Raw genomic sequence first — 16,500 nt, 5'->3', positions numbered from 1 at the left:
GGGAGGTGAGAGGCTCTGATGTCATCACAATACATCATTATCTATGGGAATAACAGAGGATATGACCGGGGAGGTGAGAGGCTCTGATGTCATCACATTACATCATTATCTATGGGGATAACAGAGGATATGACCGGGGAGGTGAGAGGTTCTGATGTCATCACATTACATCATTATCTATGGGAATAACAGAGGATATGACCGGGGAGGTGAGAGGTTCTGATGTCATCACATTACATCATTATCTATGGGAATAACAGAGGATATGACTGGGGAGGTGAGAGGTTCTGATGTCATCACATTACATCATTATCTATGGGAATAACAGAGGATATGACCGGGGAGGTGAGAGGTTCTGATGTCATCACATTACATCATTATCTATGGGAATAACAGAGGATATGACCGGGGAGGTGAGAGGCTCTGATGTCATCACATTACATCATTATCTATGGGAATAACAGAGGATATGACCGGGGAGGTGAGAAGTTCTGATGTCGTCACATTACATCATTATCTATGGGAATAACAGAGGATATGACCGGGGAGGTGAGAAGTTCTGATGTCATCACATTACATCATTATCTATGGGAATAACAGAGGATATGACCGGGGAGGTGAGAGGCTCTGATGTCATCACATTACATCATTATCTATGGGAATAACAGAGGATATGACCGGGGAGGTGAGAGGTTCTGATGTCGTCACAATACATCATTATCTATGGGGATAACAGAGGATATGACCGGGGAGGTGAGAGGTTCTGATGTCGTCACATTACATCATTATCTATGGGGATAACAGAGGATATGACCGGGGAGGTGATGGACTCTGGAAATGTCTGTAGTGATATTATTAATGTCTCCACACTCAGGATTACACAGTAGTGAAGACCTCTAGTGATCGCTGTCAGGCCCCTGTGTCTGAAGGACGGGGAGGAACCCTGAGCCCAATCCCGGGGCCTCCACCTCACCCCCGGATACATGAGGACATCAATGACCAGAAGATCCTAGAACTCACCCACAAGATGCTTGAGCTGCTGACTGGAGAGGTGACACTGCTGGGAATGCTGGGACATTATACAGGACGGCACTGGAGGATTCTGGGTGATGACGGTATCATTGTGTTGTCAGGTTCCTATACGGTGTCAGGACGTCAGCGTCTATTTCTCCATGGAGGAGTGGGAGTATCTAGAACGACACAAGGAGCGGTACAAGGAGGTGATGATGGAGGAGCCCCAGCCCCGCACATCACCAGGTAATAGACAGGACTGAATACACCCGGCCTATAATTATCTGTATGTAATAATGATGTCCGTCCTGTCTGTGTCTCCTGCAGGTCTCTCCAGTACGAGGACGACCCCAGAGAGATGTCCCGCTCCTCCTCCTCCTCCACAGGATCCTCAGGTAGATGGAGATCTCCCCTATGAGGTGTAGACGGCTGTGACCTCCTTGTGTTCAGTCTTGTTTTCTCCTCCAGTATTAGATGTTTTATACTTGTGTAATGAGAGCGGTGGAGACGGCAGGATCACAGCTGACCACAGACCTCACATACAAAATCTGTGGTCCAGCCAAAAATTGCTATTTCATCATGTAAATGGAGATTGCAAATCCGTGGTCCAGCCCCATATTGACATTTCATCATGTAAATACTGATTATTAATTTAGGTGACACAGGTGTGGGCCTCGGGTTGTGAAACAGCTGCTTAACCCCTTCACGACCGCGGGCAGTAAAATTACGTCCTATTTTAACGTGACTTAACGACCAGGGACGTAACTTTACTGCCTAAAGTTCATTTGATTGCCGTGGCCATAGCAACGACAAATTGACAGGTCCGACGTTTCGACCATAATCTTTGGTCTTTCTCAAGGACTCAATTGGTTGTGGGATAACATATATCGCATGGAATGATCTGTTGCGGGTATCTAACATACACCACTCATAAAGAGCCTTGGCACCCTCATATCAATAGTAGAAATGAAAGTGGTCCTCTTATCCACTCTGTTTAAGAGCTAACAATCCAAAACAGGGGAAATGCTTGGCCTCCCGGGCCTTTGTGTGGGAATTGGACTGAAGGCAAGGTATGTGCCAGGCATTAAAGGGTCCGTTAACCCCTTCACGACCGCGGGCAGTAAAATTACGTCCTATTTTAACGTGACTTAACGACCAGGGACGTAATTTTACGGCCTAAACTTCATTTGATTGCCGTGGCCATAGCAACGGCTTTCAAATTATGTCCCCTGCTGTTTCTTACAGCAGGGGACCTTTGCTTGACCCCAGGGGGGGTGCCATCGCCACCCCCCATCGACAATCGATGTGATTGGCTGTTCAAATCTGAACCGCCAACCACATCGTTTGCACTGATTTTGGCAAAAATAATGCCTGAATTAGTGCGGTACTGTGAGATCCGGCTATGAGGTGCTGTAGCAGCTGCAGCACATCATAGCTGGAGCTCTAACATGTCGCCCCCAGCCCCTGCAGCACTGATTGGAGCCATCGTGCTATGACGCGCAATCGCTCCAATCAGTGTGCAGTGGGGCGGTCTGATCTGCAGGTGGCCGCCCTCCCCAGGCCTGTGCTGGTCTGCGAGCCCTCCCCCAACATGTCTGCAGCGTGCACTGGCTGGTACCTGTGGTACCACGCCACCACTGCTGCTGCTGCTGCCGCTGATGTTACCGCCGCTTCGGCTCCACATGAGTATTGTGCTCACCTTGCAGCTTCTGCGCGCTCCCGCGATGGCCCCTGCCCGTGCCCACCCGCGATCTGCCCCCCCACTCCCCGATCTGCCCCCCGACATCCCGATCTGCTCCCTCCGCGATCTGCCTGCCTCCCCTGTGATCTCTATTCTGCTTCCTTCCTTCTGCCTCTGTTCTCCGGTATCCCTCTCCCCCATCCCCCTCCCCCTCTGCTCCCCCCCCCCGACGTCCTCTTACCTGCCTTCACCGGGTCGTCAGAGGTCTTCACTGGCCCAATCACATCTGCCTCCATCGCTGGGTTCTTCCTGGGTCTTCTGCTGATCTGTCCAACGTCCTGCCTGCTGCTCCTGTAAAGCTGTCCATCTTGCTGCCTTCTGTTCCTCCTGCAGTTCTTCTGGTCAGTGATCCTCCTGCTAATCCTCTGGGTACTGTGAGTATAATTTTTTTTTTTTTCTGTATCCCCTGTCCATTTTTACACCTCATCCGTCTGTGCGTCCCGCAGAGCGCTGATTAGGGATGCAGATAACGTATCTGCATCCGTGGTCAGTTTTCGGCGGGACATTTTTTTTTTCTGTATTCTCGATGCTTTTTGTATCGTATCTGTCCGCGCGTCCCGGCGAGCGCTGATCAGGGATGCACATAACGGATCGGCATCCCTGCTCAATTTTTGGCGTGATTTTTATTTTTTCCGTATCCCCGACGCTTTTTGGATCTCATCCGACTGTGCGTCCTGCAGCGGCCGATCAGTACACTGCGTCTGTGCGTTTGAAAAGTCAAATGGCGTTCCTTCTCTTCTGAGCCCCGCTATGCGGCCAAACAATTACTTTCAACCACGTATGAGGTATCTACGTACTCAGGAAAAATTGCACAATATATTTTATGGTGCAGTTTTTCCTGGTACCGTTGTAAAAAAAAAAAAAGCTACCTGGTTGATGCAAAAATTTTGTGGTAAAAAAAAAAAATAATTTTCACGGTTCAACGTTATCAACTTCTGTGGAGCCCCTGGGGGTACAAGGGGCTCGCTAAACATCTTGATAAACTCCTTGAGGGGTCTAGTTTCCAAAATGGGGTCACTTGTGGGGGAGCTCCATTGTTTAGGCACCTCAGGGGGTCTCCAAATGCAACATTACTTCAGTTAATGATTCCAACCAATTTTGCTGTCAAATGGTGCTCCTTCTCTTCTGAGCCCCGCCATGCGCCCAAACAATTACTTTCCACCACATATGAAGTATCGTCGTACTCAGGAAAAAATGCACTATAAATTTCTTGGTGTATTTTTTCCTGATACCCTTGTGAAAAAAAAGCTACCTGGTTCAAGTAACAGTTTTGTTGTGAAAAAAAAAATGTATTCATGGCTCAACATTATCAACTTCTGTGGAGCCCCTTGGGGCTCGCTAAACATCTAGATAAACTCCTTGAGGGGCCTAGTTTCCAAAATGGGGTCACTTTTGGGGGAGCTCCATTGTTTAGGTACCTCAGGGGGTCTTCAAACCCGACATGGCGTCTGCTAATGAGTCCAGCTAATTTTGCACTCAAAAATTCAAATGGCGCTCCTTGCCTTCTGAGTCCTGCCATGTGCCCAAACAGTTGATTTCCACCACATATGAGGTATCTGCGTACTCAGGAGAAAATGCACAATACATTTTATGGTGCATTTTTTCCTGATAGCCTTGTGAAAAAAAATATTCCTAGTTGAAGCAACAGTATTGTGGTAAAAAAATTTTTTTCTTTTCACGGCTCAACATTATAAACTTTTGTGAAGCCCCCAGGGGTTCAAAGTGCTCACCAAAAATCTAGAAAAATTATTTGAGAGCTCTATTTTCCAAAATGGGGTAACTTATCGGGGGAAGTCCATTGTTTAGGCACCTCAGGGGGGTCTTCAAATCCGTCATGGCGTCCACTAATGAGTGCAGCTAATTTTGCGTTCAAAAATTCAAATGGTGCTCCTTCCCTTTCGACCTCTGCCGTGCGCCCAAACAATTGATTTTTACCACATATGGGGTATCAACGTACTCAGGAGAAAATGCACAATAAATTGTATGGTGCACTTTCTCTTTTCTCCCTTGTGAAAATGAAAATTTTATGGCTAAAGTAACATTTTTGTGTTAAAAAGTAAAATTTTCATTATTTTCCTTCCACATTGCTTTGGTTCCTGTGAAGCACCTAAAGGGTTAATAAACTTCTTGGATGTGGTTTTGAGCAGTGTGAGGGGTGCAGTTTTTAGAATGGTGTCTTTTGGGTATTTTTTGTCACCTCGACCTCTTAAAGTCACTTCAAATGTGATGTGGTCCCTAAAAAAAATTATTTTGTAAATTTTGTTGGAAAAATGAGAAATTGCTGATGAACTTTGACAGCTTCTAACTTCCTAATGAAAAAAAATTTTGTTTCGAAAATTGCGCTGATGTAAAGAAGACGAAGTGGGAAATGTTATTTAGTAACTATCTTGTGTGACATATCTCTCAGATTTCTGGGCATACATTTTCAAAGTTTGAAAATTGCGAAATTTTCAAAATTTTCGCAAAATTTCCTAAATTTTCACAAATAAACGCAAAAAATATCGGCCTAAATTTACGACTGACATGAAGTACAATATGTCACGAAAAAACAATCTCAGAATCGCCAGGATCCATTGAAGCGTTCCAGAGTTATAACCTGTCAAAGTGACACTGATCAGAATTGCAAAAAATGGCCCGGTCATTAGGGTGTTTTAGTGGCCGGGGGTGAAGGGGTTAAAAGAGGGGAAAGATACATTAAACATGAGTAATTAATCCCACAATTGTGGTGGAAGGGGGCATAGGCGTGGTGTTTGAGGTGTACATAGGGCAGGTGCTAATGTTCCTGCAAGCTCTACTGAACAAACACGGGCATGTCTTATCCAAAGACAGCTGACAGCTTCTGTTACCGGGCGGGCTACGCCGCTCCTTTTCTTTGGTAGCCTCACAATGGTATGACTTGTAGATGAGGGCCAGATAGAACATGTGCTACAGTGGACAGCAAGCTCTGCATCAAGTGGCCTCTCCTCCTCTTCCTCAACATCACACACAGTACAGTCTTCGGAGGTGGCACCCCAATTACTCTTGTTCTCCCCGCGTCACAACTCTCCAACCATCCAGTGACTGTGGGGAATCACAGATGAGCGAGTCTGCAGAGCTGTTCACACATTCTATCAAAGGTTTGTTCCAAAGATTCTGAGACTCAAGAGGAGGAAAGCATCTGCACTGATGCCCAAAATCTTTGTCAATTGGAACCGGGCCCGGACGAAATTGTGTCCGAGCATGATCCAGACCCTCGTCAACAGACGTTATCCTCCAGGGCTGGAGGTGATGATGTTGATACTCGGATACCTGAGGAGCACGCTTAATGTACTGTGCTGTGAAGGCAGGAATAGGAGGAAGAATGACTCACGGGCGAGGAATGGGACAACAGCGAGGATAATGATGAGGTTGTAGTTGTAGATTCCACTTGGTGTGAACCCAGAGACATGCAGCCAAGTAGCTCAGGAGAGGAGGAAGACGAGGAGGTTACGCTGCCGCTTTCCGAGCAAACTCGTAGTAATGCAACCACACCATGTGCTTCATTCTCAGCGAAAACCTCAGGCTGTGGGTATGCAGTTCGTAGGAGGGGTTGCCTAGTCTGGGCTTTTTTTTTTTTTGAGATTGCAAAGAATGACCCAGCTTACATTATCTGCCAACTTTCTTAAAAAAAACAAAAAAACGACTCAGTAGAGGCAGAAATTCCAATAATTTGACTACTACCTGAATGAAACTGCACATCCACAACCTACATGAGTTATTCTGTGAATTTTACTGCACTAAAACACCTTGCTTACTACCGGCCACCACATCAACTGTGTCTGCTGCTTCTGCCTCCTCCATTACCGTGGCAAGTGTTCTCACACAGGTCTCCGGCCGCAGAGCCTCCACTTGTGTTCCCGCCACAGTCAGGGTGAGTGAGAGCCTATCACCTGTTACGGAAATGGACATGCCAGGTGCTTTTGACGGATGTCAGATACAGAGCCAACCACATCTTTCTCAACCCACCATAACATCTCCGCCTAGGCCTCCGTCACAGTCCATCAGCTTGTCGGACATTGAAATACAGCCTTTTCACCTTGTGGACAGAGTCGGTTTCTGAAAGTTGATGGCCGTCCCAGTCCTCCAGTTGAAAATATTTCTCTAATAAAGCTGTGCCAGAACCAGACCAGTGTGTCGCAGGAAACATTGCCTGTTCCCTGGAAGACTCTGTGACTGCCAGGGTGCATTTCACCACTGACACCTGGACGAGCAAGCGTGGCCAGGGGTGTCACGTCTCGCTCACTGGGTGATTCTGGTGGCTGCTGGGGCAAGGGGCTGCTCCACAAATCCTGGAATCTCCAAGGCTTGTGGGATAAACCTCTGTATCTATCACTTCCTCCACTGCTTCTGCTTCTGTCGCGGGCGGAGGAGGGAACGCTGCGCTTTCCCACTGCTCGGGTCCGGCTACTGCTGCCGCTGCCGCTCGGTGGTGGCTCGAGCGGTGGGCCGGATCCCGGGGACTCGAGCGGCGTTCCTTGCCCGTGAGTGAAAAGGGATGGGGATTGATTGTGGGGATTTGGTTATTGTCCGTGACGCCACCCACGGTTGCGGTGATATTGGTGACACCACCGCTGCTCTAGACGGGGATCCCGGGAGCGGTGACAGGGAGCAGCTTTGTTGTTAGTTCTCCCCTCCGTGGGTAGGGGGTTGGTTGTCCCGGGGCCCGGTGATGGGGGTAGGGATGGATGGCAGGCGGGCTACAGGGCCTGGTGAGGTGCAGGGTCGCGGGGGCAGCGCTGTGCCGCACGGCACGGTGGCACTCACTCAGCCAATGATGAGGACACAGTTCTCGGCAAAACACACGGCCGGATGGACGGGTCCCACAGACGGCCGCTCCCCAGCTTGGATATGGGCTGGAGGAGCCCCTTTTGCCCGCAGGCTCTGGCCCTGGGAAACGGTTGCCTTGGCGGTGGCGGCGTCTCCCTCCCTCGGCTGGACTGCCGCCCTCTGTCGGGACCTGGCCACTGGGAAACCCAGAAGGTCCCCTTCACCAATGAATTCGGCAAATTCACGGCGACTCCTAGCCTTGCCGGGGTCCGCAAGCCCCTGCCAGATGGTGCTGGCTTCTCTTCGCGTACCGGTCCGGCACTGCCGGGCCACCGCCCGTCCACGGTCCCTACGGCAAGCTCCGATAGGCCACTTCTGCAGACGGTCACCACCGTCTGCCAACCTCGCTGATCCGTTCGGGCCACACACCCGGACCAACTTCAGGCTGCTCCTTTGCCACTTTACTCCTTTCACTTCCACTGTCTAAACTGATCTGCCTGGTTTTCCCGCCTCCAGGACTGTGAACTCCTCGGTGGGCGGGACCAACCGCCTGGCCCACCCCCTGGTGTGATCATCAGCCCCTGGAGGAAGGCAACAAGGGTTTTGTGTCTGACTTCGGTGTGCCTGACCGGGAGTGTGGGGTGTGTAGGTGTTGTGCTCTGTGGCCCCTGGCTTGTCCAGGGCGCCACACTTCCTCCACCTCTTTTAGGGCCTCCACCTGCGCCCTCAACCGTACATTAATGTAACACGTGTTCCAACAGTTCAGAGAGCACCCTTCCTCCATACAGGACTGCCAGGGCTCAACGCAGTCAGGCAGTGTGCAAGTTAAAATGCATTTGACAACACAGTCACACAGCTGAAGAGTTGTGGACAGCTGTCCAGGCCGAGTTTCAGCATTCGCTGTCTCCACTGAACCTGGAGCCAGGGAAGGCAGTGTGCAATAATGGTGCAAAACTGGTGGCGGTCTTAAACTGCACCAGAGCAACCTCACACATGTGCCCTGCATGGCTCATGTCCTCAATTTGGTTGTACAGCAGTTTCTAGGCCATTATCCCAGCCTGGATGCGCTGCTGCAGAAGACATGGTCGCTGTGTGCTCACTTTCGCCGTTCACACACCGTAGTTAATGGATTTGTATCCCAACAGAGGTTTTTTGGCCTACCGGTTAACCGATTGATGTGGGATTCCACTCTGCATATGTTGCAGTGACTGGTGCAACAGCGATGAGCCTTGGGGCAGTAGGTCATGAGGCATAGCCTGGACCAACACAGTCCGGTCGTGGGGTAAATCATGTTTACAGAGTGGGCACAGATGAAGGACCTCTGCATCCTTTTGTAGAGTTTAAGAATGGCTACTAAGATGGTTACCGCTGATAATGACGTCCTTCCCATCACTATTTCGGTGGTCTACATGCTGCAGCACACTTTGAATAGTCTACGGGAGGATGTAATGGTAACAGAGGAGGAAGCAGAGAAGGATGTAGAAGGGAAACTAATATCTCTAAGGTCCAGACTGTCGTCGCGCAGGCGAGGTGACATGAGAGGGCAGAGTTCAGCAATCGAGGAGGTCTCATGGTACGAAAAAAACTGTTAATGAAGGTGCAGGAACCAAGGAACAAATAGAGGAAGAAGAGGTGATGGGCGCGCAACAGTCAGGAGATGAACAAGATATTTATCCCCTCCTCTGTTGTCCGTGGCTGGTCGCACAGGACGGAGGAAGCAAGCTTGAAGGTTACCTCGGCACCAACACACCATCGACTTGTACCTTACGGAAGTGTCCGACACATGAGCGCCTTCTTGCTGCACTCTGAATCTGAACATGATTCCCGAATTGTTAATATTAGAAATTGTGCTGACTACTTGGATGGTTTAGATCCACGGTACAAGAGTACATTTTGCCAGTTGCTTCTGACTCTGGAAAGTGAAGCATGCTGGAGTATCAAAACCAACTTGTACACAATCTTTAGAGTGGTGTTCCCAAGACGGTGTGCGCGTTGCTTTTTTAGACTTTGAAACCCGGGAACATCGAGTCGTTATTGCCGAACTTTTAGCTCAGTTTAAGTGGCAGAAGCACTTTCTGTGAGGTTCGGCACATGTTTTTTTAGACCATCCATGCACCAGCAGAACAGAGGACACATAGTAAGCGACTGGAGAGGATGATGCAGGAGTATCTAGAGATCAATATTGATGCCACTAGGGGTAGGACTGACAATTTTTTGCATTTCGGTCTTCAAAAATGGAAGAGTGGCCTGAGCTCGTCAGTCACGCCTTGGAGGTTTTGTCATGCCCGGCAGCCAGCGTTCTTTCAGGAGGTGTCTTCAGCGCTGCTGGTGGCATCATGACACATAAGAGCATCCGGCTGTCCCCTGAAAGTGCAGACCGCCTAACTTTTATCAAGATGAACTACTCGTAGATATGGAATGATGTTTCCACCCCGGTTGCTGACTGTAAACACTAGGAGATGGTGTAGTTTTCAGTGTGCTGCATTGATCTTGCATTATTGCAGTCTGTGACACCTTTGTCGTGGCTTCTATTGAGATGTGTGGGGAGGATGGAGGGGAAGATGACCAGGTCATTACTGGGCATAGGGATTGGGGGGAAAGTAGGAGGTGAAGAATTACACTGTGTTCCAAATTATTATGCAAAAAGAGTTTAGGAGTGATAAGGTTAGAAATGTTTTGTTTGTCATTTGAACTCATTGCTGGTGATGGTGTCAGGGCTCTTTATATCACTGAAAGCAATTGCAGAGACCTGTGCACATTAGTTTGGCGTTCGGTGTGTCCAAATAAAGGCAAGATTACTTAAGAAGGATGTTCCACATTATTAAGCAGCTACATTTTTTGCCAAAATGGGAAAGAAAAAGGATGTGTCGCTGCTGAGAAGCAACAAATTGTGGAGTATTTAGGTCAAGGCATGACTACAATCAACATTGCCAAGACACTTCATCGTGATCATCACACAATCAAGAAGTATGTAGCTGATCCACAGCACACGCGTGTGCATGCTGATAAGGAAAAATTGAGGACTCTTTCCAACAGGCAATTGCGTCAGGTTAAAAGAGCAGCTGCTAAAATGCCTTGTCATAGCAGCAGACAAGTTTTTGAAGCTGCTGGAGCCTCCAACGTCCCCCGAACAACAAGATGCAGGGTCCTTCAGACGTTTGCAGCTGTGCTTAAGCCATCCTGTTGACCACCTCTATCCACTGCACACAAGCAGAAACTGCTCCAGTGGGCCAAACGATACATAAAGACTGACTTCCAAAGGCCGGTGTCCCACTTGCGATTACCGCGTGTATATCTCGCGCGTGTTTCACGGTGCAACACCCGTCACAGACTCACACGCTGCTCACAGGAGCAGGTCGGCTGCATAGAGATGCATGCAATTGACCTGCTCCTATGAGCAGCGTGTGAGTCTGTGACGGGTGTTGCACCGTGAAACACGCGCGAGATATACGCGCGGTAATCGCAAGTGGGACACCGGCCAAACTGTTTTGTTCACCGATGAGTGCTGTGCAACGCTCGATGGTCCAGATGGATGGAGTGGAGGATGGCTGGTTGATGGACACCCCATGAAAACACGGCTAATGCGCCAACAAGGAGGAGGTGGAGTGATATTTTGGGCTGGAATCATGGGGAGAGAGATTGTTGGCCCCTTTAGGATCCCTGAAGGGTTAAAAATGAACTCCATAATCTATGCGGAGTTTCTAAAACAGGACTTCCTGCCATGGTTCAGGAGGAAGAACCGTGCATTCCGCAGCAAGATCATTTTCATGCATGATAATGCACCGTCTCATGCTGCAAAAAACACATCTGCATCTCTGGCTGCTATGGGCATAAAAGAGGACAAACTTATGGAGTGGCCACCATCTTCCCCTGACCTCAACCCCATTGAGCACCTCTGGAGCATCATCAAAAGGAGTGTCTATGATGGCAGGAGGCAGTTCACATCTAAGCAACAGCTGTGGAAGGGTATTCTGTCCACATGCAGAACAATTGAAGCACAAACCATCCAAAAACTGACAAAATCAATGGACGAGAGAGTTCAGAAGCTTCTTTCGAACAAGGGGTCCTATGTGCCAATGTAACATCACCTAGAATTAAGTTTTGACTTGAAAACTGTTTGATTTCATTTTGTAATAAGCTGATAATGCTTAGAATTTCACAATTCACCATTTTGTTTTTCAAAATAAAAAGGTTGAAAACTCTGCTGTGCATAAGAATTTGGAACATGCATTTTGAGTGTTTATTATTTTTTAAAAATATATTGTTTTCATAGGCAGTTTGATCAAAAACATTTCAATTATACTCGAATAGTAGATACCTGGAAAATAACTGACTGCAATTCATAAAGTTAATTTAGGAAAATATGAAAAAATATTTTTTGCATAATAATTTGGAACACAGTGTATAGGAGTGAAGGTGAAGAGCAACAGGGAGGTTTACAGTGACTGTGGATCCAGTTCCCTTCTGGTTCAGTTCTGGTCTAATTCATTATAGAACACGTATAGATGCACAAGCAGATTAGATACAAAATTTATTAGAAGTGCGCTCAGGTGTGACCCAGAGGAAGAGGACGGTACTAGTGATAAGCGAGTATATTCGTTACTATTCGCTACTCGCACGGATAGTAATACGGTATTCGGGTTACTCGTTACATTGCAAGTTTTTGTGTATTCACCTCGCAATATTTGTTTGTCCCGCCCAGAAGATATAGCGCCTGATTTGTAGCCAATAAACGTGCTCGACTTCTTATCCAAGAACAGTAATGCCGCGGCCATCTTGGTTCTGCCATTACTGTGATTGGCTGGCCACGCAGCGTCATAGGGTCTATAAAAGCCTTTCCGTTGCAGGGTTGTGTTTTTTTATTTTTTATTTTTTTGTTGCATCTTTGAGGTGACCACAAAGATGCAGCATGTCCATTCTTTTTGCTTTTTGTCACTGCATTTCGGAGAACTGGCAGATCAATCCCCTCTGACTCTGGGTCGGCGGGGGATTGATCGCTGGTATCTGGACAGATGCTGCTCCCCATATAAAGTGTATGGGGACCAGAATACGGCGCAAAGGGTAAAGGCTGCTTTACACCAGACAATCTATCGTGCGATAGATCGTCGGGGTCACGGTTTTTGTGACGCACATCTGGCATCGCTGGCGATGCCGGCCTGTGTGACACCTCCTAGCGACGCAGTATCGCTCACAAATCGTGAGTCGTGTACTGGTCGCTAGGTTCCATAATATCGTTTATTTTAGTTGATCATCGTTTCCGTGGTAGCACACGCCGCTCCGTGTGACACCACGGGAACGATGAGCAGCTCACCTGCCTCCCGCGGCCGCCGCCGGCTCTATGTGGAAGGAAGGAGGTGGGCGGGATGTTTACATCCTGCTCATCTCCGCCCCTCCGCTTCTATTGGCCGGCGGCCGTGTGACGTCGCTGTGACGCCGAACGTCCCTCCCACTTCAGGAAGTGGACGTTCGCCGCCCACAGCGAGGTCGCACGAGAGGTAAGTATGTGTGACGGGGGTTACTGACTTTGTGCGACACGGGCAGCGACTTGCCCGTGACGCAGAAAGGACGGGGGCGGGTACGATCGATTGTGAAATCGCACAATCGATCGTACCATGTAAAGCAGGCTTAAGAGCAAGCGCTTCATACTCACCGATGACCGGGTCGGCTGTAACACAACTCCCGCGGCAGCTCTTTCACCGGCTTCTGTGATTGGTTGCAGTCGGACGCGCCCCCATGCTGAGTGACAACTTTCTGACTGCTAGCAATCACAAGCTCGGTGGGTGGTTCTATATCGTACAGTAAAATAAATTTTTAAAAAATGGTGTGTGGTTCCCCCAATTTTGATGCCCAGCCAAGATAAAGCCCACAGCGGGGAGCTGATATTCACAAACTGGGGAAGCTTATGGTTATTAGGCTGCCCCCAGCCTAAAATATCAGCCTGCAGCCGCCTGGAATTGCCACATCCATTAGATGCGACAGTCTCGGCCTTTTACCTGGCTCACAGAGAGCTGCTGGCTGATAATTTTTAGGCTGGGGAGAGCCTAATTACCATAGACCTCCCCAGTGTGAGAATACCAGCCCCCAGCTGTGGGGCGTTATCTTGGCTGGGTATCAGAATTGGGGGTGACCGCACGCCGTTTTTATTTTTGTTTTTAAATTATTTATTTTACTGTACGATATGGACCCGCCCACTGGTGTTTGTGATTGGTTGCAGTCAGCTGTCATTAGGTGTTGGGGTGCGTCTGACTGCAATAAATCACAACCACCAGTATGCGGAGAATCAGTGAATATGTGTGAGCCTAATGAGCGGCTCCGGAATAAGAATGAGAGGCAGCGGAGCAGTGTGACAGCCGGTGATGGAGGAGTCTGCATGCAGCACATTCTCCAGCCTCTCCCCATTCAGTTTCATCACTTTCCCATCCATTTCAGCCTCTTCCTCAGGCTCCAGACCTCTTTGTTGGGTTCAGCAGGAAATTACTCGCATTCCCCATTGATTTGCATTGTACTCGCTATTCAGCACGAATATTACAAGCTACTCGTTCACAGTATAGCGATTACAAATATTTTGGTCCTCGCTCATCTCTAGACGGTACTCCTCAATTACATCAAAGCTGAGCCCAGATGTGGGGACCATAGACAGAGTAAACAAGTGGTCACAGAGGAAAGTGGGGAGGGGGTCGTGGAGGGGTCAATTAGAGAGCGACCAGATTGACTCAAGCCGCAGAGGTAAGGGATGACCGTTGTTGGGAAAGTTGAGTACCCTCCTCATAAATCCCTATGTATATTTTATTTAATATGGAAGTAACAGCTTCTTATCACTTTACACTTTTAGTAGAATAGCTAACATGTGGATTACAGCGGATGTGTGGATTACAGCGGATGTGTAGATTACAACGGATGTGTGGATTACAGCTCATGTGTGGATTACAGCGGATGTGTGGATTACAGCGGATGTGTGGATTACAGCGGATGTGTGGATTACAGCGGATGTGTGGATTACAGCTCATGTGTGGATTACAGCGGATGTGTGGATTACAGCGGATGTGTGGATTACAGCCGATGGGTGGATTACAGCCGATGGGTGGATTACAGCGGATGTGTGGATTACAGCGGATGTGTGGATTACAGCGGATGTGTGGATTACAGCGGATGTGTGGATTACAGCGGATGTGTGGATTACAGCGGATGTGTGGATTACAGCTCATGTGTGGATTACAGCGGATGTGTGGATTACAGCTGATATATTCTATTGTTTCTAGCTGAGATAATGAACTTTATCTTGGTGATTATTAGTAAAAATTCTAAAACCGCTTCAAAACCAGTAAAGTAGATAAATCCCGGCCCGGTCGGCAGACACCTCCGAGAACTGCAGGGATTAAAGGGAAGGTGCCGCGTTCTTTATGTTAGTAATAATAGTATGAAATTAAATGGATTTGCTGTGTAACGACAGTCGCCTCCTTTATGGCAGCCCCTGGGCATTCACTCTGATTAGTGATGTGTCGGTCGCGAACGATCCGACACAAAGATCCGGCTCCCTGCTGTGAACGACAGGAGCCGGATCACTAGAGTGAGCCACTGAAATCACTAAACGGCTCTTTTCGCAGTTAAAACCCCGCCCACCCGCGGCTAAACTCCGCCTACTCAGCAATCTAATTGGCCGCTTGTAAGTGGGTGAGGCTTAGCCGCGGGTGGGCGAAGCTTTGGCGGCGTTTATATAATCTTAAATACGTGTTCACCTGGGGTGAAGGTGAGGAGCCGAGAATAAGGAGCCGAGAACAAGCTGAAAGATCCGGCTCTTTTTGGTGAACGGAGCCATGGGAACCGGATCACTAAAAAGAGCCGGACCGTCCATCACTAACTCTGATGGTCGGGCTGCGACTCTATACTTAACACAGGAGAGCTCCCGCTGTGGCCTGTAGACGCCCCCTGAGCTGTCCACAGCAGAGGGAGGAGATTAGCGACGTCTTTGTGCACTTCACAGTGGTCATGCTGTGTGCTGCCCTTATCCCCTGTAAAGCTGGGGTCACACATAACGACGACGACAACGGCGTCGCTGCAACGTCACCTTATTCTGTGACGTAGCAGCGACCATAGATGATCGCTAGTAAGCTGTCAAACATGATATAAAAAGCAGCGACGGAGCAGCGATCATAGCGACGTCGACGGTCGTTGTGTGGTTTCAGACGTAGCGTAGCGTCCCTGCTGCGGTGTCAAACAAAAGGATTATCAGCTTATCAGCATGGCGCAGCGGGATAGCAGCGATCAAAAAATGACCTGGAGCATTCAGGTCCGAGCAACGATTTCGCAGCAGGGGTCTGATCGTTGTTATGTGTCACACACAGCGACGTCGCTGTTGAGGTCGCTGCAACGTCACAGAATATGGTGACGTTGCAGCGACGTCGTTGTCGTTATGTGTGACACCAGCTTAACCTGTTCGGTCTGTGTGAGTACCGGCGCTCCTCCCCCCGCCGACACCGCTACTACCGTCTCCAATGACTCCCCCTGAGAGAGCGACAAACCCCACACTACACATGGGGGAGAGAGCGACAGACCCCGCACTACACATGGGGGAGAGAGAGTGACAGACCCCGCACTACACATGAGGGAGAGAGAGCGACAGACCCCGCACTACACATGAGGGAGAGAGAGAGCGACAGACCCCGCACTACACATGAGGGAGAGAGAGAGCGACAGACCCCGCACTACACATGAGGGAGAGAGAACGACAGACCCCGCACTACACATGAGGGAGAGAGCGACAGACCCCGCACTACACATGAGGGAGAGAGAGCGTCAGACCCCGCACTACACATGGGGGAGAGAGAGCGACAGACCCTGCACTACACATGAGGGAGAGAGAGCGACAGACCCCGCACTACACATGGAGGAGAGAGAGCGACAGACCCCGCACTACACATGAGGGATAGAGCGACAGACCCCGCACTACACATGGGGGAGAGAGC

The 16,500-nt window shown here is 49.0% G+C and overlaps 1 protein-coding gene across 1 annotated transcript in view; it reads left to right on the top strand.

Annotated features, from left to right (window-relative positions):
- Positions 1-469: 469 nt before the first annotated feature.
- Positions 470-16,500, top strand: part of LOC142259935 (uncharacterized) — a 51,539-nt gene continuing 35,508 nt past the window's right edge. The window contains exons 1-4 of the mRNA XM_075331895.1: positions 470-481; positions 875-1,051; positions 1,134-1,257; positions 1,339-1,406. Coding sequence (XP_075188010.1) covers positions 470-481; positions 875-1,051; positions 1,134-1,257; positions 1,339-1,406 — 381 coding nt within the window. The remainder of the gene's footprint in view (positions 482-874; positions 1,052-1,133; positions 1,258-1,338; positions 1,407-16,500) is intronic.

Source organism: Anomaloglossus baeobatrachus, chromosome 1 (assembly GCF_048569485.1).
Source record: "Anomaloglossus baeobatrachus isolate aAnoBae1 chromosome 1, aAnoBae1.hap1, whole genome shotgun sequence".
Taxonomy (NCBI): domain Eukaryota; kingdom Metazoa; phylum Chordata; class Amphibia; order Anura; family Aromobatidae; genus Anomaloglossus; species Anomaloglossus baeobatrachus.
The sequence above is the reverse complement of the archived record's forward strand: the minus strand, read 5'-3'. Positions and strand labels throughout refer to the sequence as shown.